A 24,304-nucleotide genomic window follows, 5' to 3' on the forward strand; every position below is an offset into this window, starting at 1 on the left:
GCTGTTGTGCATAGGGTCGCTATGAGTCGGAAACGACTCAACGGCACATAACAACAACAACAACAACAGTAAAGTTCTATGTTAATATTAACGAGTTATTAGTATAGTAAATGAAAACGTACTCTTATTCATATCACAATCTACAGCAGAGTATATCTGAAAATAGTTCAGGCCAAGGAATCTGATAAAAGCCTTATACTAGCCACCATTAAACCTCCCCACTGTGAGTAAATCTTGGTTCAAAAATATTGCCTAAAGCTGTACAACTCTTCCACTTCATAAAGATTCTAAATGGTACTTCAATGCTTTTATAAAATCAGCCTTCATGAGCTCCCACACTACACTGAGGTATGCTCTGTAAGGTAACCCATTACCATACTGAATGTACTGTAGAGCAGAGCTCCATAGACATAAATGGCACCTCACACTTTAAGACCAATGATAGCTATGGGACCTAGGCAATGAGTATGTGTTAAAATTTCATGGCCATTATGAATCTGATAATTGAAGGGTTGTCTACCTTTTCTTTTGCTTCTAGAAATTTCTTAAGTTAATTCAGTGTGCCTAACTTGGGCATGTTGTTGTTATGTACTGTCAAGGCAGAAACAACTCACAGTTGACAATCCAGGAGGTTTGCAGAGCCTGTAAATCTCCTGAGAAGATGGTCCATCTTTCCTCTGTGAATCAGCTAGGAGAGGCTATTCAATGGCAAAGGAAATTGTGCTTGAGAAGGTGGAGAGAAAACAAGAGAGGAAGATCCTGTACAAGGTGATTGACACAGTTACTGCAGCAATGGGCTCAAATGTGTAGAGACCTTGAGGATGGCACAGGATAGGACAAGGTTCATATCTATTGTTTATAGGGTCGCTATGAATCATACTCAACTTGACGGCACCTACAGCAGCAGAAACAACAACAACATGAGGGCACTACAGGATATTATGCTTTTCTATATACAAGTTAAACTTTTAACTTTAATATATTTTTATTTAGAATATGGACTCTGGATTCTGGCTAGAGTTGAATGCTGACTGATTGCAATCATCAGGATGGAATCTTGAAAACCTAATTATATAAACCCTTCTGCTTCAAATAAATCTATAACAATACTAATAATTTACAGGACTACAACAGTATCAAAGGAATTATCTATTTTAAGCAATTAGAACAGAATTCAGTACATAGTACATCCTCTCGATACTATTTATTATTATTTCACCCTACAGCCTTAGGTGTGGAAGGAGGAGTGGCATCCACTTACATAATAGCTTGCCTCCGGAAACCCTATGAACCTGGAGAGAGGATGAAAGGCACCAAGCATCAAGGACTCTCCTTCATAAGGTCGCTATGAGTCGCCTGCGACTCGACGGCACTTAATAACAACAACAGCCTTAGGTAGTGCTGGTGGCCCAATGGCAAGAAGCTGCACTGCAGTCCCATAGGGACATGGTTTGAGGCAAGCAGCCACTAAATGGGGGAAGGATGGGCAATCTTTGGTGCAATTAACTGCCTCTGAAAACCCACCGGAGGGTCAGCTCTCCGTAGGTTCCAACGCAAAGGTACACAACAACAACAACAACAACAACAACAACAGCCTTTTCTTATTTTTCCTCTCACTGCAGTTTTCTCCTTTGTTTGGACTTTAGTTCAATGCTAAATTTAAAAAATGTTTTTAGGTAGGACAGAGTAAGATAAACACTTTAGCTCAACAGTTAAAGGTTTATCCTAATGAGCACCATTAGTAATTATTTTTATAATTAAGTGCTCCAGAATTGCAACTGTCATTACTTACTTCCCCAATAAACTGTAAAAACCACTATTTGAATATCCAGTTCTCATGAATTCTCTCAATTATGAGAATTATAAGCTAAAACCGTCTTGAATTATTAAGTTGACTAATTCTTTACTACATGTAACCTTGTCAATTAATTACTGACATGATCATGAGAGGTGAAGAAAGCAGGACAAAGGCAATGTGCTAAGTTAAATCATTCTGTAAATAGTTCACAACAACACATCAGCCTTTCAGCTCACACTTTTCTTTTTAAGTAAATTACAAAGGATTACCTGGCACGAATGGTGATGATGGACTTCGGTATTAATATTCTTACCATTGCCAAAATTCAAGGAACTCATGTCTTCCTGAATGTTGAGTATGGAGAGTTAATTCTATAATGTCCATAGTACTAAAAATTCACTGCCACTGATTTGATCCCGACTTACAGAATCCTCCAAAGGGTTTTTAAGACAATCAATCTTAGTGTGAGAAAACTGCCCGTCTTTCTCCTTTGGAGCAGCTGACTGATTCAAGTTGCTGTAGATATCTGGGCTTTGCTTAGCAGTATAGCATGCTATGGGCAGGTATTACATAGTCAATGTTATTTGATTATAAACAATATGTATGTCAACAAACAACCCAAGTATAAAAAGAAAACTAAAGAACAGAACCAAGAAGTAAAAGAGACTAAAATCTTCATTTATCACTTTTTTGTTTTTAAAACACAAATTACCCAATATAGTTTATAGGCTGCAAATCTATATTGTTTCAAATAAATCAAATACTTAACTACTACATCACCAGAGGTCCTATTGCATATTGGAAAATACTATTTCTAGAGTATGTACTAAAACAGAAAACCTAGTAAGATACAGTAGAGGATCATTACAAGAGAAGACCCTCAATGAGATGGATTGACACAGTGACTGCAACAGGTTTGTGCATAGGGGTGATGCGAGGATGGCACAAAGGTAACAAACAAGTTTTCTTTCAGTGTTGTTCAAAGGGTTGCTATGAGTTATAGTCAACTCAATTGCACCTAACAGTAACAAGACACACCTTACATAGTCAATGTTATTTGATTATAAACAATATGTATGTCAACAAACAACCCAAGTATAAAAAGAAAACTAAAGAACATAACCAAGAAGTAAAAGAGACCAAAATCTTCATTTATCACCTTTTTGTTTTTACAACACATTTCTTCTAGCTACTTAGGACAGAATTTAATCAGATAAACCTTTAAAGCTCATCATTCTGAAATGCCTAAAATAATACATCATCATCATCTTGGAAATACAAGGACAGCTGGGAAAAACCCTTGCTATAAAAGCTTTTCTCTTCTTTTGGCAAAAGCCTTGTCATTTCCCCTGGAACACTGCCAAAATCCAAATTAATTTGGATTGAAAAAAACGGCTGCATATAGTTTGATAATTTCTTAAATTAATTATGAAGTTAGACTCTTCATAAATCCATCTTCACTATGCCGAAGAGGTGGAGACTATTCAGCCAGACTTTTTATCATTTAATCCTTGTCCTATGTATTCTTGTTTTATACACATCATAATACAGTTTAGAAATTGCCATTTTATACAATGTACTCTTCCCTAATACCACAATTCGAAGGCATCAATTCTTTTACTTACTTAGTCATATTACTTTAAAAAAACCCACAAAAAAACACCAAAAACCCAACACAACAAACTACACCTTACTGCCATTGATTCAACTCCACTACATAGCAAGTGTTCTTATGTTGTATATCTTAACAGGAAAGACTGCTTATCCTTCTTCAAATCCAGGGGAAACTTAAAACTATAAGTGGTTCCAAAGCCACAGTGGTAATGTTCAGAAATGCAACAGTGATTCCGGTCTGTACTAGTAAAACTACAACAGTTCCCAAATCCAAGTTCCAGTGCATTCTAGTTTGCTTCTAATCAAATCCTTAGGGCATACTATCCACCCCTTCATAGTGCATCTTGAATCCCAGTGAATATTTCTTTACCTAAATGCTCACATGAGTAACTACAGAGTATCACAACTGATCCCTGGGAGAACTCAAATACTCTTGACAGAGGGTACTTTTCCTACTGCTTCTTATCAAATCCTGACTCCAAAAATAAGTACATTATGGTGAAAGAAATTTATTTAAATTTTAAAGAATATTTTTTATTTTTAATTTTAAAACTTTAGGGACATTTTAAAGAATAAGGAGAAAGGATCTTCTGATGCGCTTATTCAAAAACAATGAGGAAAAAAATCTGAGTATTTTATCTTCTTAAAGTGCATAAGATGGTGATAGATGTTAAATACAAAAGTTTTTAATTTATACCAGTCAAGATAGACAATATAGACATTCTGTCTCGTGTTGGTAGCACACACCAACTAACAAGAGAAACTGATTTGGAAGTCCTTATCAAAGTCCCGGAAAACAAGTGATATTGCATCAAACACTAACACAGACAAAATAAAACAGATGCTAAAGAACAGTATGTTCTAAGAATAGAGGTAACCCCAAAATATTTAATATATGTTATTAAATAAAGTGCAAAGTTATTAAAGATTTTACAGAGTCCCTACTTTAATCTTTTTCAGATTGCCAGCTAAAGCTTTTTGTTTTGAATGGAGACATTGTCAGATATAATAGTGTTTTTTTTCAAGTGTGATGGGAGAAATGTAGGCAAATTTATTCTTTAAAGCAAAGGTTACATTTTCTAGATATATTTATTAGGCTCTCAATCTCGGGCACAGCTGTGTCAGGTACTGAATCACATTATTCCTAGAATTGAAATGCATACCTATAAATAGGTACAATGACAATCCACTTCAGTTTTACAGAGAAGGACAAATGAAGGCAAATAAAGAATAGGAAAGTTCCATATACACAAAATCATGTTATAAAGATAATTTCTGATATTAGTATCAGTGACAAGAGATCACACAATGCTTAAGAAATAAAATGTGCAATCCTTTAGGATAAATTCTGAGAGGAGGTTTTGTCCTATATAATATTTGAAGTCCTATCAATGAAAGGAAGAATGCTTATATGAGAGAAGCCATATTAGATACAAGGAGACTATGACAGAAATGAGAAAGGAGAAAATGTGTCATTGGGTTTTCAGAAGCAATAAATAAAAAAATAAGCATTTAGCAAAAAATAATTATTTATTCCTTAAAGTTTATTCAGGTTTACTAATGAAAAGAAATAGGCCAATATATATTATATAAATTTCCTTCCCAACTGACATAAATACAGTCTCTTGTGCTTGAAAGAAGGACTTAAAAGATACTATTTCCTGTTAAACTTAAGTCATACATGATGTGAGACTCTATTTTATGAGTTACCATTCATCACTGGGAAACTAATAAAGATAGCAGGAGTCTAGCATGTTTAAGATAGGTAAAATCAATAGCAGATGACTCTTTAAATGGAAATAAATGGCACAATGGATAAATACCCAGCTCTTAATTAGAAGTGTAGTGTTCAAACCCACCTAACAGCCCACAGGAAAATGACCTGGCCATCTACGTCCATAGATGATATCCCAGAAATTCTAAGGGATAGCTGAACACTATCACATAGGGTCTCTATGGTCAAAATCAATGCCACAACACCTAGTAATAATATGACGTATAAGAAATATCATGATTTGATTTTCATTAATTTCTAACTTAATTTTCTGCCACTCTCTTATTTTACTTGCCTTATTTTTTCTGCTGTTCTTATCCTGAGATACTACTCATCCACCAAAATGCTGTCTCTAGCATTTGCATCAAATATAAGCAGACAATAAAAAATAAAATAAATTTTATTTTCATTTAATATCTTATTTTCAAATCTGATAATTTATGGAAATTTTAAAACTTTTCCAAGTATTCTGTTGTATGCTGTCGAGTTGGAACTGATGGGAGGAGACTGCCCATCCTTCACTCACTGAGCATCTGGTAGATTCAAATAGTGTGCCTTTGGGGTTTCAGGACAGCTGCATATTAAAAAAAATTTCCAAGCAGAGTAATAAAAATAACAATCTAACAAAGTAATAGTAAAATTTGTCACTATTTTACAGAAGTATCTATCCATGTGGAAGCATGCCCAGTGCCTACACTTTTAAGTCATTAAGGAGCTTCAAATACCATCAATGTTTTTAAAAGCAGGGACTAAGAGCAAGAATATGATTCACAGTCTGCTATGTCCTTCTCACTATACTACCTAACTCTCTGTATAGTTGCTAAAGCACATAGTATGATTTCGCCAGGAGCTCAGAACATAAAAAGTATGTGTGTAATATTGTTCGCATATTCACCATAGATTTAAGCACAAATACAGCAAATGTTTAATATTTATTATAAAGAATCAACTTTTGCTAACTGATGGGAAATATAAACAGACAAATAAAATTCAACCCAGAAACCCAAACAGAATATCCTTGCCATTTCTCCTTTAAAATCACTCAAAAAATAGAATTTATAAAGCACTAGTTTTCATTTTTGTTGTGTACTAGTTGTGTACTACTGAGTCAAAATCAACCTATAAGTGACGTTCAGAGGGTTTTCAGAAGCTGTAAATCACACAGAAGAAGACTGCCATCTTTCTCCCATGGAAGAGTGAGTGGATTCTAACTGTTCCCCATATAGATTGAAAAAGTATGAAGGGAGGATGCATCCCTGACACACTCCTTTCTTTATTTTGAACCATGCAGTGTTTCTTTGCTCTGTTCTGATGACTGCTTCCGGGTCCAAGTATAAGTTTCACACGAACATTATCAAGTGTTCTGGGATTCCCATTCTTCTCAAAGACAGACACAATTTGTTGTGATCTACACAGTCAAATGCCTTTGCATAGTCAATGAAATGCATAACAAATAAAATATGAAAAGCATTCTCATTTTCCAGGGAACACAAGAGAAATTTATACTGTGCTAATTTATATTAATACTCTTTTTGTTGTTGTTGTTATGTGTTGAAACAGAACCAACTCATTGCTGACCCTCCAAGGGGCTCTTGCCTCTAAAGAACAATTCAGTTGCACTGTCTCAAGTTTCTGTTTGTTCTTCTGGCAGTCCATTCAGTACTCTTTTCCAACACCACAATTCAAAAGCAATGATTCTTCTTCTATCATCCTTACTGACAGTCCAATTTTCTTATGCTTAGCAAATAATTTAAAAGATCATGGCTTGACAGGTGCACCTTTCGCTTTAAAATGACATCATTACTCTTCAATACTCTGGAGAGGTTTCTGAGAGCATATTACATATATCTTTTTTTTTTTTTTTACACATACATCTTTTGAGTTCTCACCGCTGGTACCAAAGATGTTGATTGTAGATGAAAGTAAGATGAATATGTTGACAACTTCAATCCTTTATCCATCAATTGTGAGGTTCCTTATTTCCCTAGTAGTGAGAATTCTGTTTTCTTGATATTGAGATGTAATCCATATCGAAGGTGGCAGTTCTGTAGCAAGTTCTAGTTGCAGTCTGAAGGCTATTCTTCTGCAGTAAACACTTCACTTTCAACAAGCAAGGTTGTGTTATTTGCATAACACAGGTGGTTTGAGTCTTCTTCTGATCTTGAACCATATTCTTCATAAAGTCTGGTTCTTGAGAAATTGTGATACAGTCACATGATGGAATACTATGCAGCACTCAGAGGCAAGGATTTTGAAAATTGCTAAATAACGTGGGAAAGACTGGAGGGCATTATGCTGAGTGAACTAACTCAGTCTCATAAGGATAAATACTGCATAGGACCATTATTGTAAAAACAGAAAGATAACTAGTAAAAATTGTATGGGAAACCAAGGAGGGAAGGGATAGGAATGGCAGGGTGAGGGCAGGTGGGGGAGAGGGATCATAGTATATTACAATTTGGTGGGTGGAGGGGAGTGTAAAGAAATGGGAAAGATCCAATGGGGAAAGATGGGGTAATAGAAAGCAGAGTTCAATGGTCAATGATTTTACAAAACATAATGAATGATAACGATAGTATGAAACACAATGTGAATGAAGAACAGTATGAAATACAATGTATACAAACTTTGTATGCAAACCAATGTAAAATTTAAAAAGCTTACTAAAAAATATTTTAAAAGAGTCCATTTCTTGAATGATTTGTTCAGCATGTAGACTGTAGAGATATGGAAAAAGCATACAGCTCTGACACACATCTTTCTTGATTTTTAATGATCAGTGTTCCCTTGCTTTGTTGGGACAACAGTCTTTTGGTTTTGCATGAGCCTAATTAAGGGTTCTAGGATTCCACTATTCTCAATGTTAGCTACAATTTGTTGTGATCCACCCAGTCAGAGACCTTTGCATAGTCAGTAAAAAACAGATCATCTTTCTCCTATTCTCTGCCTTTTTCCAAGACCCATGTGACATCAGCAAAGATATAGATAGTGCCATGACCTCTTTTAAATCCAGCTTGAATTTCTGGCAGTGCTCTGCCAATGTATTGTTCTAACTGCTTCTGAATAATCTTCAGCAAGATTTTGAAAGCAGGTGACATTAAAGATAATGATCAATAATTTCTACCTTGTATTGTATCACCTTTTTTTGGGAATGGGAATAAATATGGATCTCTTCCAATTAGTTGACCCGAGAGCTGTCTTCCTGATTTCTTGGCATAGCCTGGAGAGTACATACAGAGCTGCATCTGTTTATTGAAGGGGGTCAACTGGTAGCCCATCAATTCCAGGGGACTTATTTTTTGCCAATACCTGAAATGCAGCTTGAGAAAACAAAGCAACACATGGTAATGAAATGTGTATAGAGCTTGAGTTAGAAAATAAAAAGGGAAGAACTTGCTTGACATTTCTCAAGATGAAATAATTTTAAAACAAATTCAAACCTTGAATTGCAATATTTAAAGATGCTATGGGCAAAACCTTGCATTATCCAGGAAGCATCAAGAGGAAATATACAGAGTCACTGTACTGAAAATACTTCACTAACACAACTATTTCAGGAAGTAGTATAATAAAAAAAAATTTAACAGTTTCTCATGAGCACAATTAAGTGTTCAGGAAATGTCATTCTTCCCATTTTTAACCTATAATTTATTTTGATCTATGGTATCGAATACTTTTGTGTAATGAATAAAACACAGAGAAACATATTTCCAATATTCTTGCTGCCCTTTGAAATCTTTTGTTCATCCCTTTTATTTTGGCATTTCTTCTCTGTTTTGGTTTCTCAAGATTCTAGCGCAATCTTCAGATTCTCTTCTGACATCCACCTTGGCCTTTTATTTTCCCACTGTCTTTTTAAGGACCTTCTGCTTTCTTCATGATTGATATTTTTATACAATTCCACATCTAATCTGGTCTTCAATCATTAGTTTTCACTGTCTCAAACTTATTTTTGAGATGGTTTTTAAATTCAGGTAGGGTAGATTCAGGTAAGGTTTCATTTTTGCTCTTGTGGTCTTGTTTTAATTTTCTTCATCTTCAGTTTAAACTTGCACGTAAGTACTTGATAGTTTGTTCCACAGTCAACACTTAGCCTGATTTTAACGGCTGATACTGAGTTTCCCCTACGTCTCTCTCACAAATGTAGCCAATCTGATTCCTTTAGTGTCCACCAGATGAAGTCTGTATTTATCATCTCTGGTTTTTGTTTTTTAAAAAAAGAATTTGCAATTAATAAATCATTGCTTATAAAAAATTCAATCAGTAAATCTCCAGCCTAATTTTTTCTCACCAACTCCATAATTTCTGCAAATCTTTGTTTCTCATTTTTACTTTCCTGTCACCAACTATTGTTAACGACATTTGCATGTTAGTTCTATTTCAGACTGCCAAAAGTTGGTAGAAATTGTCAATTTCCTCAGGACTTCGTTGTAAGTAAATGGGTAGTATCTTACCACTCTCAGCACTGTACTTCAGAACAGATCTTGAAATGATCTTTTTCCTTTTCAACATCCTTCTTTATTAATTTCATTCTTGGAATAACAGCTCATATGATGGTCTGACTTAAAGTAGCCATACCAGTCTATCTCAGCTCACTAATGCCTAGAATATTGATCTTTATGTGTTCCAATGTTTTTAGATCCATACTTCGCACATTCAACATTGCAATTATTAACGGATACTGAAAACTATTTATTCTTATTTTTTAGTGTCTTCCAATCTTGTGGCAGAGTCCATAAGAAGCTGAGCTGCTAATCCAAAGACTATACTCTTCTGCCAGCTAAGAAAGATGGACAATTTTCTCCTATGTCATTTACAGACTCAGAATACTTAAGGAGGGTAAGCCCTGACTTAATGGCAAGAAGTTGGGTTTTTTAAATGTAAGGCACAGTGTCAATTTGGATAGTGAAGGCTTTCTTTCAGGTCTTTATTGGCATGATTTATACTCTCTCCATTTATGAGGAGTGATATGATGCCACATACTTGACATCAATTCTGTTCAAATCAATGTAAATATAAAACTTCATGATAACTTATGATTATTCTTGTGTATTGTTGAGTTGCTTCTAACTCATAAGGACTTTATAGGGAAGAAGAGAATGATCCCCAAGAGTTTCCAAAGCTAAAACCTTTTATAAAAGCAGACTGCCATGTTTTTTTCTCTTACTGTATTGCCAGAGGGTTCAAACTATTGCAGTTCAGCATTTAATTACTGCACTACCATGGTTCTTTAATTGTGATCTAGAGGGGTAAAATGCATACTTTTTTCTTTTCAGTGTATTATTATTTTTAAAATACTAGTTTATTTATTTGACTGTGTGGCTGACTCTGAGAAGAATGGGAATTCCAGAACACTTGATCATGCTAATGAGAAACCTATACTTGAACCAAGAGACAGTCATGAGAACAGAGCAAGGATACACTGCATGGTTCAAAATTAGGAAGGGCGTACACCAGGGATGTGTCCTGTTTCCATACCTTTTCAACCTGTATGCAGAACAGATTAGCCGGGAGGCTGGGCTCTATGAGGAGAAATGTGGGATCAAGATTGGTGGAAGATCTATCAACAATCTGTGATATGCATACGACACAACCCTGCTTGCTGAAACTGAGGAGCACCTGAAGCGCTTGCTGCAGAGGGTCAAGGACTGCAGCCTCCAATATGGATTGAGGTTCAATGTCAAGAAGACACAACTGGTTAATTGGCAACATCAGAATGGATGGTGAAGAGATTGAGATTGTACACAGCTTTAATTTGCTTGGCTCCATAGTCAACACTCTTGGCACCAGCAGCCAGGAAATTAAAAGTCGCATTGCCATGGGAAAGTCTGCTGTTAGGGACATCTCCAAAGTATTGAAGAGCAATGGTGTCTCTCTGGAGACTAAGGTGCGTCTGATACAGGCCATGGTCTTCACAATCACTTGTTATGCAACAAAGAGTTGGACAATGACCAAGGAGGACAGAAGGAGAATTGATGCCTTTGAGCTGTGGTGCTGGAGAAGAGTATTGAGAATATCATGGACTGCTAGGAAAACAAACAGATTCATTTTGGAAAGGGTTAAACCTGGTGGCTCCTTGGAGGCAAGGATTCTGAGGCTCCATCTAACATACTTTGGACATGTGAGGAGAGACCGGTCCTTGGAGAAGGACATCATGCTTGGGAGGGTGGAAGGACAGCGCAGGAGGGGAAGGCCCTCTATGAGGTGGATTGATTCAGTGACTGGGCTAATCAGGATGGGTGTATCGGAGGCGGTGCAATTGGCATGGGACAGAGCAGAGTTTAGGGCTGTTGTACATAGGTTCGCTATGAGTTGCAAGTGACTCAACAGCACATAACAACAACAACAGTTTATTTACAAAATTTGAGTCCCTGTTTTAAGAACAGATCCTTCCAATTTCCCTCACCCACATCCATCAAATTATACAACTCCATGATTAATCCCTCTTTACCATGTCTTCCAGTGAAATTACTTGTAGAAATTACAGAGGAAAAGTAATGATGTAAAGAGAAGGAATTTAGATAATATAGATCTTTCTAAGAATAATAAAAAATATTTTCAAGGATAATATTAATAATGATATACCAGTTTCCTAGGAAAAAAATTGCTGGACAATATAAACTGAAATAAATATAGTCTCTCTTTTTTTTTAAAAAAAATTATTATTATTCGTGTGTGTGCGTGTACCGTCAAATCAGATCTGACTAGTACAGGAGGAGATTGCTCCTCCTTCTCTGTCAGAGCATCTGATAGATTCGAACTGTGCACCTCTGGGATAGTCTCTCTTTTTTTAACCAGAAATACAATGTCATGCCATGAATCTTAGACATATATTGACAATGCCTCAAACCTGGTGAAAGAAAACATTTTAACAGTTCTACATGTTCCAAAGTCATAAATAATTTTGAAATTAGGATATTTTTGAGGCTTGCCAAAGGGCATGTACATATGTGAGTAGAAAAATGTACCAGGTAATATAATAATCAATCAATTCTAAGAAGTTTTGACCTTAAAGAGAATATGAAGCTTGTAAAGAAAGAAGTAATTACAAATCTAACATTTTTAAAAAAACATTTCAACAATTCATCAGCTCTATTTAGTGTCTTCACAGGGAAGGTTAGGTGTCAATCCTGTGTCTATTCAGCAATCTAATTTAATCACATACATGAAATAAATAAAAATACTTAAGAATTGCCTTGATCATAAGTTCATTTAAGTCATAGCTTATAACTATTTTTATACAAAGACTCTTTCCGTGTTTTCTTATTCAAATTTAAAATAGCTCTGCAAATTAAAATGGGATAATATTTTCACTTCTATTTGTTTCAGTTTTAGTATTTCTTACTACCATTCAGAATGGCATTTTATTTCAATTTTACATAACCAGCAAATAAAAAACAAAGTATTCATAATTCAAGAGGTTGTTCTTATAAAGACAGGATCATCTTGGAGTATTTACTCTAAAATTGCATTCTAACTGCTTATAATCTTCCCAAACATTACTTTAGTTAAAATATATTTCAGACTTATGATTCCGAAATGCTCCGTTATCCGACAAGACCAGGAGAATATTAAATTTTTACATAAGCCATTTTAGAAATGGTTTGCATATTAGACACGAAGCAGTTATTAAAACTTGCTTTTAGTCTACCAGTTTACTAAATCATCCTTTCATAGTTGATTCCCAATAGAAAGAAAAATAATGAAAAAATTTTCCTGTTGACTGCAATAAGCTATTTACCTATCTGTACACAAAGTTGAGAGATTATGGGATGGGGATTCATTTATTTACTCATTGGACATCTTGTATAGGTATATTATTTGAGTTTTCACTTGTATTTTTAATTCATAAAAGGTTTATACATTTTTTTTTATCCCTTTTGTAAATTTAGAAAATTCTGATGGTTTAGTGTGTAAGGAATTGCACTGTCAATGCAAAGACAAATGGCATGAATCCACCACTTACTCTAAGAGAGCAAGCTGGGCAATCTACTCCAGTGCAATTTATAGTCTCTAAAAATCCACAGGAGCATCAGCTGAGTTAATTTTGACTGACGGTTTTGAATTGAATTTAAAAATGTAATGGATTTCATCTCACATGGATTCACAATCAACATCCTTGGAGCCAGCAGTCAAGATGTAAGGAGGGGAATTGCATTGGGCAAGGATGCTGTGAGGGACCTCTCCTAAACACTGAAGAGTAATGATGTCAGTTTGAAGACTATGATGCACCTGATTTGGGCCATGGCTTTTGTTATCACTTGTTATACATCTGAGAGCTGGACACTAATAAAAATGACAGAAGAACTGATGCTTTTTGAACTGTGGTGTTGGAGAAGAGTACTGAACATCTCACGGAATGCCAAAAGAACGAAAAAACAAGTATAGAAGAGGTACAGCCAGGTTGCTCCTTAGAGGCCATGATGGCAATGCTTTATCTCACATACTTTGGACATGTTGCTAGGATAGGTTACTCCTTGGAAAGGATATCATGCTTGCAAAGGTCGAGGGTGAGTAAAGAAAGGAAAATCCCCATCAAAAGGGACTGACAGCATCAAACATCAAATGCTGGCAAGGTTGTGGAGAAACGGAACCTTTGTTCACTATTGATAGGAGTATAAAATGGTGGAACCACTATGGAAGGCTCTATAGTGCCTTCTCAAAAAGTTGCAAATAGAAATACCATTTGACCCAGCAATTCCACTACTGGGAATATACCCCAAAGAAACCATAACAAAGAAACCATAACTGACCTCCAAGCAGATATATGCAAATCCATGTTTATTGTGGCTTTGTTTACAATAGTCAAGAGTTGGTAGTAACCTAAGTGCCCATCAACAAACAAATGGATAGAGAAGCTGTGGTATATTCACACAATGGAATACTATGCTGCACGAAAAAACAGAGAACTCATGAAATATTATACAAAATGGATGACCCTGGAGGACATTATGTTGGGTGAAATATCTCAGTCATAAAAGGAGAAATATTGCATAGTGACACTGTTGTAAAACAGGACTGACATTGAGGTTGGGGGGAGTCTGAGAAAGAGGGAATAAATAATGCATACTACACTGAAACAGATATGGGAGAGAACTGTTTAAAAGGGATATATGATTAGATATTGTTGTCATGACAAGAGTCCAGAATGAATGCTGCATAGCGGAGCAGACTGCAGGGTGGGGGGTGGGGGTTGTATAACAATAAAAGAATTTTTCTTTTACTTTTCAAAGAGAAGAGCGAACGGGGTGGGGGAAGGGGTAGGCAGGAAGAAAAATGCAACAAGGGGTGAATGGAAATCCAAAGTCTCTGTAAATGTTCATTAAAATTAATAATAAAAAAATAAAAGGCACTGATATAATGACTGCAGCAATGGGCTCAAATAGATCAAGAGATGATGAGGATAGTGCAGAATAGGACAGTGTTCAAATTTATTGTTCATAGGGTTACTAGACTGAAAGGTAGCTAAGAACAGCAAAAACAACAACAACAACAAACACCTGTGATAGGTAGCACTCAAAGATGACCTCTCAAGGATGACTATTCTGATCCTATGGAATTTGTAATTTTAAATATATATCACTCTCATCATAACATTCTGACATTTGATGAAGTTGAACTGAAGATAATGCAGGTGCACCTGTTCTAATCATATGAGCCTGTTTAAAATTAGAGAGTATACACTTCTGGTAAAAGAAGAGGAAGTCAGAGAACATTAAAAACACTAACTTTTCTTTTGCTCTTCAAGGAGAGGAGCAAACAGGGTGGGGGGGAGAGGGGTGGAGGTGGGGTGGGCGGGGAGAAGGGTGCCACAATGAATGAATGGAATTCCAAAATCTCTGTAGATGTTCATTGAAATGAAAAATAAATAAATTAACATCAAAAAACCCCAAAAAACCCCAAACACTAACTTTGCTGGCTCTGATGAAGCATGAGGCTAATAGAAAAAGAATGTGTGAAACCACAAAGAGTTGAGCCATGACCCCAGATTAACACTCAACAAAAAGCCCAGGAACATCAGACTGTAAGTGCAAAGAATGGTATTCTGTCAATAATCTGAATGACTTTGGTAAAGGAATCTCTCTAACAGCTTCCATATAAGACCAGTAGCACCTTTGGGAATATTAGTCTCTATTTATGATACTTAGATATCACATGTTAATTATTTCTATGGGCTAATAAAATTTTTTAGCTTTTTTACTTGTTCATCTTTTCACAACCACTTCAAGATAGATAGATGATAGATAGATAGATAGTAAGTGATTAGGGCAAACCATGAAAATATACATTGTATCTAACACAATGGCATCCTGATGAACATGACATCAATTTAATAATTCCTTAATTATATGGTAATATCAAGAAGTATTATAATAGCAAACAAATCAGTGTGATAAAAAAACCATTGATAATCCTTAAACAGTGGAAAAAATATGCAGATAGCATTTAATAGAAATCCTAAAATATTATGTTTTAAAAAATTAAGTTTAATTAATGGATTTTAATTAAAGTTGGAAATGTTTCTTCATGTTGCTTTCTATGTGAGAAGAAAAATAAGTCAAGGTGAAACAAATAATTTATTAAATACGTTGTTGTTGTTACATGACATCGAGTCGCTTGTGACTCATAGCGACCCTATGTACAACAGCCCTAAACTCTGCTCTGTCCTGAGCCAATCGCACTGTCTCTGACACTCCCATCCTGATTATCCCAGTCACTGAATCAATACACCTCATAGAGGGCCTTCCTCTCCTGCGCTGTCCCTCTACCCTCCCAAGCATGATGTCCTCCAAAGACCAGTCTCTCCTCACAACATGTCCAAAGTAGGTTAGAGGGAGCCTCAGAATCCTTGCCTCCAAGGAGCCACCAGGTTTAACCCTTTCCAAGATGAATCTGTTTGTTTTCTTAGCAGTCCAAAGTACTCTCAATACTCTTCAGCATCACAGCTCAAAGGCATCAATTCTCCTTCTGTCCTCCTTGGTCATTGTCCAACTCTCTGATGCATAACAAGTGATTGCAAAGACCATGGCCTGTATCAGATGCACCTTAGTCTCCAGAGAGACACCATTGCTCTTCAGTACTTTGGAGAGGTCCCTAACAGCAGACTTTCTCATGGCAATGCACCACTTAATTTCCTAGCTACTGGAGCCAAGAGTGTTGACTGTGGATAATATTCAGTAAATCTAACTAAAACAAAAATTAATCTTTGTTGTTGCATTTTATATAGCAGGAAATTAAAAATATAAAAATACAATCACTTGAAAGTTGTCCTTCTGTGTTGACAACAGTAACTACAGAAAAGCCCTTATAATATTAAGCAGAAAGAAATATCAGCACAAATCCAAAGACAGATTTTCTCCCCTCTGTCCACATATGCATGAAGTTTAATTTATAATTGGCTCAGCGTAGGATTATGTAAGAATTAAACAAGAGGATATATGGAAATTCAATGTCTAAAAAATATTACATTAAAAGAAACAAATTATTATAATTGCTATAAAATCAATGCTCTTCTAAAGGCAGACTCTTTTTAAAGGTCTTTTCTCAAATAAACTCTATGAATAGATTCAATGTGTAATGGCACTATAATTATAAATAGATCTCTTGAAAAACAAACACAATACGACAATTATTGCACAACACTATAGGAAAGAGAAAGATTATAGATTATTAAAAACATCTATCTGTGTACAAGTCCTGTGTCATTAGGAAAATGTAAAGTTCTTGGAAACTTTAAAAGTAGAAATTGGAGACTGAACATATAAAATTCAAAACATATAACAATCTTTCAAAATACATTACCCGGAATCAGTTCCATGATGATGTAGATAGGTTGTCTTTGTGTACAAACTCCTATAAGTTTAACAATATTGGGATGGTCATATTGTTTGAGAATTCTGGATAAGAAGAAAATCATATAAAGCTGGTTATATAAAGATGATTAGCATAATTAATAAAGTACTAACTTTGGTCATACATAATATATACCAACAGAATGGACTTTCATCGTAACAATCTAGTTTTTAAAATTTCATCATTACTTCAATCTATGATAATTTTTACTTAATTAGAATAAATCTTCATTTAAAATTTATCATGCAATCTGAATGATTAACTATACTGCATAGAAATAAGCTACTTAGTATAAAAGATGTTGACTTGCAATGACACAAGAAAATGGAACTCCAACTTTAGAAAATTCTTATGTAAGAATATATGACTAAGATAAAAAAATCTATATATGAACATAGATAAATTATAAATAGAATAAAAATCAGATTATTTCTAATATCAAAATTTGCTTCTTACTATTATAACAGTTAAAACTTCACACATATTAAAATATTGCAGTTTTCTCTCCTAAGAGAATATAACAACTGTATTAGAAGAAACAGAAGCTTAAAACACATACTAGAACACATTTTGAAGTTTAAGAAAGTATGATTTTAATATGAAATGTCATCACTTAGGTTAGAGGACCTGTTTCGTAAAGAAATTCCATGAAATGGCATGAAATAGCTAACATTAAATATCTAACTATATAACATTAAATATCTAAATATATAGTTTTAAAGTCTTGTGAGGGACACTTAGTATAGTTATATAGTTTCCATTTAAAATCAAACTATGAAATCTCATTTAATTTTATGTCAAAAGATGAAATTTAACTCTTCTGTTGAAGCAGAACTAACAAAGTAGAAGCAATAGAATTATTCAAGTATTTAAAAAGTTAAGTGCATGTGTTTATAAGTTATGATAAAATCTTTACATATGAACATGTATAAAATAAAGATGCTATGGAATTTTAATTTGTAAAATCGGGACATTTTTCCTGAGAATATTTTTTCTGAATTTTTAGGTGTACATGTGAAATAAAAAAGGTTTATAACATTATTCATAGCTAGTATTTAATAAAAACATTGAATTAGCTTAATTTATTGTTATCAATGAATAGGAAAATGATATGCCATCATAATCCATACCCTGGGCTTATTTTCTTGTTGCCTTTTTTATTTCTCAATGTATTTTATATATTCCATCCTACATGCCAAGCCGTGATGAAGACTACACACACAAATATAGACACAAACATATAAACATATGCACACGCTTACTTCCATTCCTCCCAATATACTACATATTTATACATTCATACACCCTGTGTCTCCTTTCCATCCACACATTCATGTATCGATTTACTCTTCTACTCATCTCCTACCCATTTTTACCTTTCTTACTCTGCCAAAAGTACTTTTCATTTACTTTGCATTTTACTGTATACTTAACTTTTAATAGTAATAGAATTAACTGTCGAATAAACTGGGGGAAGCCAGGTAGAATACTCAACTTTACCTAGCACAACATAAAAAGGGAACAGAATTACAGAAGCTCAATTAGCTAAAAAAGCACAAATTATGGAATAAATGCTAGAATACTTAGTTGGAAACGTAATTGAGGTTTCCTTAAAGGATAGCTGTAAAAAGAGAATAAAGTTGTGATATCTAAAAATGGTAAGGTATATGAAGTGGTCTATCTTACGAACATAATACTGTACCATTTCTATAATAAAAGCAATAAACACATTCATATATATGTGAGAAAAGAAAAAAATAAGGTAATAGTTTCTAAAGCATCAGTAAATCCTCATTTATTGCTTATTACTACTGGTTATTTGACTATGATTGCCTAATTAATCTTCAGTCAGCCTCAAAAACAAACACCTTGTTCCTAAACTGTGAAAAGTACTTATTTGCAAGGGTCCTGAAAATGCTTACTTACTACTTTAGCAAAGCACAACTTAAAATGTCTTCAGACATACACTGGTTTTTCACTTATAAACACTCATTTTTGAAAGAGAACTCACTTGGCTTCTTGTAAAAATTTTATTTTCAACTCCTGAGGAAGATCTTCTTTACAAGTTTTAACAGCAACAGCAGTTTTATCCTTTAATATGCCCCTGTACACTTCACCAAAATTTCCCTGAAAATAGAAACACTGTTTAAGGGGAATGATAGCCACATGAAATCTTGCAAAAACAAACAAACAAAAATCAAGGAAGCACTTAAAATTAATCAAAGTACTCTCTGTATTTGTTATTTTAGGAGGAAAATAAAGATAATCCTCTAGCCCTAAATATACTAATAAACACACCAACATCTACATCTTATAGTTATTATTGATGTACATTGTCGAGGTGGAAATGACCCAGAACTGACCCTCCAGAGGCTTTTCTAAGGGAGTAAGTGGCTACTGGTGAATACAAACCATGTACCTCTGTGTTGGCAGCTCAACTTTCTACCACTAAACCACCAGATTCAAGAATATTTAGACATGTATTAGAGATGCTGTGAGATAACTGTTGGTCTAGATGACAAAGCTGTAGGTCAACTGAAGAGTGTAAGGGTAAAGGAGAATATGGGAGAAGTGACAGTCAAGAAGGATGAAGGATTATCAACAGCCAAACTTTTAAATTATCAATTTCAGAGAGGAACCAAGAAGAAACTCAACTGAAATGCTAGTGCCAACTATGATGAACTTATTTCTAAATGTATGAGCTCTTTACTTTCTTCTATGGTTCTGTTGGTGTTATGTGTCATCACATTGCCTACAAGTCAGCAATAACACAGTACAACAGTTCTGAACTTTGCCCTGTCCTGAGCCAGTCTCACTGTCTCTGACAAACCTCCCTCTATTACCCCAGTTACTATGTCAATCCATCTCATCCAGAGTCTTCCTCTCCTCTGCTGTTACTCCACCATTCTAAGCATGATGTCTTTTACTAGGGACTGGTCCCTCCTGGCCACATGCCCAAAGTATGTGAGATAGAGCTTCAAAATCCTTGCCTTCAAGGAGCATCCTGGTTTCACCTAACATAGAACATGTTAGGCCTCTTGACAGTCCACGGTATGTTCAACACTATTCTCCAGCTCCACAACTCAGTCAGTCTAGAAAGCTAACCATTACACAATGGAACCTTGCACTACAACTCAAAAGCATCAGATATTCTTCTCCTGTCAACTCACTGCCAAGCTCTCTGATGCATAGCCAGTAACTGAAAAAAAACCATGACCTGAAACAAGGTGCAACTTTGTCTCTCCATACTTGACATCACTGCCCTTTGGCACTCTGGAGAGGTCCCTGAGAGTGGCTATCCCCAATCTTTTAATTTCTTGGCTGCTCATGGCAAGAGTGTTGATTGTGGATCCGAGAAAACGAAAATTCTTAACAATGTCAATCTCTTTTCCATCTATCATGGTGTTGTCATTGGCACAGTGGTGAGTATCTTTATTTTCTTGATGTTGAGCTTCAATCTATTTTGAAGATTATAGTCCTTGATGTTCTACAGCAAAAACTTTAGGTCCTCAGTTTCAGTAAGCAAGGTTTTGTCATTTGCATAATGTAGGTTGTTGATGAGTCTTCCTAAGATCTGATTCTGATTTATAAAGTCCAGCCTCCTGGATGATATGTTATGCACATAGATGGAAAACGTACGGAGATAGACTGCATCCCTGACACACTCCTTTCCTGATTTTGAACCATGCAATGTTTCCTCGCTCTGTTCTGAGGACTGCTTCCTGGTCCAAGCAAAGGTTTCACATAAGAACAATGAAGAGTTCTGGAATTCTCATTCTTTTCAAGGTTAACCACAATTTGTTGTGATCCACACAGTCAAATGCCTTTGCATGGTCAATGAACACAGACAGACATTCCTCTGGTACTCTGCTTTCTTCCAAGATCCATCTGACTCTTGGTGGTAATGTCTCTGGTGTCATTGCCTCTTCAAAATCCAGCCTGTATTTCTGGTAGCTCGTTCATGTACTTTTACAGTCATTTTTGGATACACTTCAACAGGACTTTGTTTGCATGTGATATCTATCAGTGATACTGTTTAATAATTTCCACTCTGTCGGGTCACCCTTTTTTTTGAAATGGGGAAAAATATGGATCTCTTCCAGTCAGTTAACCATGCATTGTCCTCCAGATTTCCTGGCATAACTTAGTGAGTATGTCCAAGGTAACATTTGTCCACTGAAATATGTCAACTGGTACTTCATCAACACCTGAGGCCTTGTTTTCTTTCCAATTCTTTCAGAACAACTTGAACTTCCTCCATCATCACCACTGCCTCTTGATCATACATTTTCTCATGGAATTCTACTGGGTCAGCTAATTTTGGTACAGACATTCTGTGTATTCCTTCCATCTTATTTTAATGCTTCCTGGATCATTTACTAATCTATTCATAGCATCCTTAAGTATAGCAACTCAGAGCTTGCTTCTTTCAGCTCAAGAAAAGTCAAGTGAGATCGTTCTTTTTTTTTTCTACTCCAGATCTTTGCACATTTCATCATAATATTTTGTTTTCTCTTCACCAGCTGCCCCTTGAAATCTTCTGTTTAACTCTTCAACTTCCTGATTTCTTCTCTTTCCTTTGGCTTCTTGGGACTCTAGTGCGGTATACAGAGTCTCTACTGACATCTAACTTAGTCTTTTATTTCTTCTCTGTCTTTGCAAAGACCTTTTGCTTTCTTCATGAATGACATTCTTGATTTCCTCTCAAAGCTCATCTGGTCTTTTTTCATTAATGTTCAAGGCCTCAAACCTGTTCCTGATTTTATTTTTAAATTCAAACTTTGGTTCCTGTGTCTCTATAGCTAGAATAAATTGTGATATAAGATTTTGATTTCAAGTTCTTCTTATTATGAGAAGATAAGAAAATTTTAATTATAAATGCAAAAATATTACTGAATGCTTAGAAATTAAAGAAGAAAATAAACAATGTTTAAAAACCAGCACAGCAACCATATTCCCTTATTCTTTTCAGGTCATTCAATATATGTATACTGTTGTTTTTATGAGCCATTGAGTTGCTTGGGACTCATAGCAACCCTATGTACAATATCTCTGAACTCTGTGCTATCCTGAGACAATCTTATTGTCTCTGACAAACACATCACTATTAACCCAATTACTGAATCAGTTCATCTCATCTGGGGTTTTCCTCTCCTGTGCTGTTCCTCCACCTTTCAAAGCATGATGTCCTTCTCCAAGGACTGGCCCCTCTTGGCCACATGTCCAACATATGTGAGGCAGAGCTACAAAATCTCTGTCTCCAACGTGCAGCTTAGTTTCCCCCTCTTCAGGAATGACCTGTTTGTTCTCTTGGCAGTCAATGGTATGTTCAACTGTCTTCTCCAGAACTGCAATTCAAAGGCATTGATTCTTTTTCTATTTTCCTTATTCACTGTCCAGCTCTCTGATGCACAGCAAGTTATTGAAAAGACCATGGCTTGGGTTAGGCGTGCCTTAGTCTCCAGACTGATGTCATTGCTCTTCAGTACTCTGGAGAGGTCCCTGACAGCAGTTGTTACCACTGCTATTTTTCTTTTCATTTCCTGGCTGTTAGTACCAGCAGTGCTGATTGTGGAGCCAAGCAAGCTGAAGCTGTTAACAATCTCAATCTCTCCTCCATCTATCATGATGCTGCCAAATTGTCCAGTATAAGATTCTTCATTTTCTTGAGGTTGAGCTTCAATTGATATTAAAGGAGGCAGTCCTAGGTCTTCTATAGCAAATGCTTCAGGCCCTCCTCAGTTACAGCAAGCAAGGGTGTGCCATCTGCATAGTGCAGGTTGTTGATACATCTTCCAATGTTGATGTCACATTCCTCTTACAGTCTTCCTTCTTGAATCAGATGTTCCACATAGAGATTGAAAATGTATAAAGATACGATGCATCGCTGATGTATACTTTTTCTGATTTTGAACCATGTAGTGTTCCCTTACTCTGTTCTGATGACTGCTTCCTCGTCCAGGTATAGGTTTTGCATTAGTACAATTCAATGTTCTGGGATTGCCGTTCTTCTCAAGGTTACCCACAATTTGTTGTGATCCACACAGTCAAATTCCTTTGGCAACACCTATAGACATTTCTGTGGTTCTCTGCTTTCAGCTAAGATCCATCTCAAACTATAATATTCCTCCTGCTATAGCCTCTTCTAAACCCTGCTTGCACAACTGACAGTCTCTGCTGATGTAACTGCACCAGTTTTTTTAAAAATAATCTGCAGTAGGATCTTGCTTGTGTGTAATACTAGTGATACTATTTGATAATTTCCACACTCTGTCATATCACCTTTATTTCTGAATGGAAATAAATATGGGATCTCTTCCAGTCAGTTGGCCAGGTAGTTGTCCTCTAGATTTCTTGGGACATAGTGAGCATATCCAAGCCTGCATCAGTTTGCTGAAATATGTCAAATGGTATTCAAATGTTGTTGTGTGGTAATACTGAGTTAGAAAAGATGCAAAGCTGACACTTCAATGGGTTTTAGCAGCAGTATCTGCATTATGCTGATGATACAACTCTGCTTGCTGAAACTGAGGAGGAGCTGAAGCACTTGCTGTGGAAGGTCAGGGACTGCAGTCTTCAGTATGGATTGAGACTCAATATCAAGAAAACAAAGATTCTCACCACTAGGCCAATTGGTAGCATCATAACAGATAGTGAAGAGATTGAGATTGCTCATGGTTTTGGTTTGCTTGGATCCACAGTCAATACTCTTGGCACCAAAAAAAAAAAAATACTCTTGGCACCAGCAGCCAGGATATTATGATGGGAGAGTTTGTGGTTTGAGACCTCTCTGAAGTACTGAAGTGCAAAGATGTCAGTCTGGAGACTAAGATGTGTCTGATACATGCCATGGTTTTTGCCATCACTTACTATGCATCAGAGAGCTGGACAATGACGAGGGAGATTAGAAGGAGAATTGATGCCTTTGAGCTGTGCTGTTGGATAAGAGTATTTAATATACCATGGGTTGCTAGGAAAAGAAATAGGTTTGTCCTGGAGAGGGTGAAGCCAGGTTTCTCCTTGGAGGCAAGGCTTCTGAAGCTCCGTCTGACATACTTTGGACAGTTGCAAGGAGGGACCTGTCCGTGGAGAGGGGCATCATGCTTGGGAGGGTGGAGGGACAGTGCAGGAGAGGAAGAACCTCGATGAGATGGATTGATTCAGTGACTGGGGTAATGGGGGTAGGTGTGTCCGAGATGGTGAGATTGGCACAGGATAGGGCAAAGTTTAGGCCTGTTGTACATAGGGACGCTATGAGTCGCAAG

General features: G+C 35.9%; 1 protein-coding gene across 1 annotated transcript in view; it reads right to left on the reverse strand.

Moving 5' to 3' along the window:
* The window catches only part of LOC102866788 (tyrosine-protein kinase Fer-like), a 575,672-nt gene that overhangs the window by 165,002 nt on the left and 386,366 nt on the right, over positions 1–24,304 (reverse strand). Inside the window, exons 13-14 of the mRNA XM_006895050.1 lie at positions 19,051–19,166; positions 16,989–17,083 (exon numbers count right to left, since the gene is read on the reverse strand). Of these exons, the coding sequence (XP_006895112.1) occupies positions 16,989–17,083; positions 19,051–19,166 (211 nt within the window). The remainder of the gene's footprint in view (positions 1–16,988; positions 17,084–19,050; positions 19,167–24,304) is intronic.

The sequence above is a fragment of the Elephantulus edwardii genome, unplaced genomic scaffold (genome assembly GCF_000299155.1).
Source record: "Elephantulus edwardii isolate Elephantulus edwardi_28Jun2011 unplaced genomic scaffold, EleEdw1.0 scaffold00156, whole genome shotgun sequence".
Classification (NCBI taxonomy): Eukaryota; Metazoa; Chordata; class Mammalia; order Macroscelidea; family Macroscelididae; genus Elephantulus; species Elephantulus edwardii.